A 1323-nucleotide genomic window follows, 5' to 3' on the forward strand; every position below is an offset into this window, starting at 1 on the left:
GTCACTGCTGGGGCTCGAACTCGGGGCCCGGGCGCCGTCCCCCAGCTCTGCAGCTCCCCTTTGCGGTGGCTCACGGGAGATCCGAGTCCCACGGACTCTCCTGCCCGGGGGCTGGCCTCGAACCGCGACCCTCCGATCTCAGCCTCCCGCCCTGTGCTGGTCCGCCGCAGGGCTCGGCAGGCCTCGGCCTGATCTCACTCCCCAGGCCACCCGGGCAGCTGGGGCTGCAGAGCAGAGCGCCGCTCGGGAGGCCGAGATCTGGGGGATCGCGGTTCAAAGCCAGCCCCGGGCAGCAAAGCCCGTGGGAGCCATCTCCAGCGAACCACCAGAAAGCCGGAAGTGGGGCTGTGGCCCAAGTGGTAGCGCGCCCAGGCCCTGAGTTCAAGACTCAGGATTGGTGCTTCCCCCACCCCTTGCACCCCCCAAACACAATTGCAATCACACACGAAGGTGACTAACGAAAGGCGCCCTCCCCTCCGCCCAGGCCAAGCTGAGCCGCCTCTGCCAACAGGACAAGGTGGTGCGCGCCCTGGAGGACCGGCTGTGGCAGCTGCACAAGGAGAAGGTAGGTGGCCGTTCGCCGGGGCCTCGGGGGCCCGACCAGGGCGGTCACCGCCGTGCGGGGGGCCGCGCAGCACACCGGCCGCGACCCACCGGGGCCCGCTCTGCCCGCAGTACACGCTGGAGCAGGCCCTGCTGTCCGCCAGCCAGGAGATCGAGACCAACGCGGACAACCCCGCCGCCATCCAGACGGTGCTGCTGCAGAGAGATGACCTGCAGAACGGGCTGCTGAGCACCTGCCGGGAGCTCTCGCGGGCCACCGCGGTGAGTCCCGCACCCCACACCGGGGGCCATGGCGGAGAGGGACACGGGTTCGAGGCCACGCCGGGCGAGGCAGAGGCGCCCTGCCTAGAAAGCAAAAATCAGCCGGGCACTACTGGTGCTCACACCTGTCATCCCAGCTCCTCAGGAGGCTGAGATCTGAGGATCTCGGTGCAAAGCCAGCCCGGGCAGGAAAGTCCCTGAGACCCTTATCTTCAGTGAACCACCAAAAAACCAGAAGTGGAGCTGTGGCTCAAGTGGTAGAGCGCCAGCCTTGAGCCCCACGTCTGGGATGGCAAAAAAAGAAAAGAAAGGGAGGGAGTTGTTGGGATGGATCTTATTTTGCGTGTCAGTATTGGGGTCTGAACTAAGAGCCTAGGTACTGTCTTCATTTTTTTTTTTTTGGTCTGGTCGTGGGGCCTGAACTCAGGGCCTGGGCGCTGTCCCTCAGCTCCTCAGCTCAAGGCTGGCGCTCTACCACTTGAGCCACAGCACCACTTC

At 65.4% G+C, this 1323-nt stretch overlaps 1 protein-coding gene across 1 annotated transcript in view; it reads left to right on the forward strand.

The window, feature by feature from the left end:
- Positions 1-1323, forward strand: part of Aebp2 (AE binding protein 2) — a 36647-nt gene that overhangs the window by 94 nt on the left and 35230 nt on the right. The window contains exons 2-3 of the mRNA XM_013025053.1: positions 485-565; positions 676-825. Of these exons, the coding sequence (XP_012880507.1) occupies positions 485-565; positions 676-825 (231 nt within the window). The remainder of the gene's footprint in view (positions 1-484; positions 566-675; positions 826-1323) is intronic.

This window comes from Dipodomys ordii, unplaced genomic scaffold (genome assembly GCF_000151885.1).
Source record: "Dipodomys ordii isolate 6190 unplaced genomic scaffold, Dord_2.0 Scaffold81, whole genome shotgun sequence".
Classification (NCBI taxonomy): domain Eukaryota; kingdom Metazoa; phylum Chordata; class Mammalia; order Rodentia; family Heteromyidae; genus Dipodomys; species Dipodomys ordii.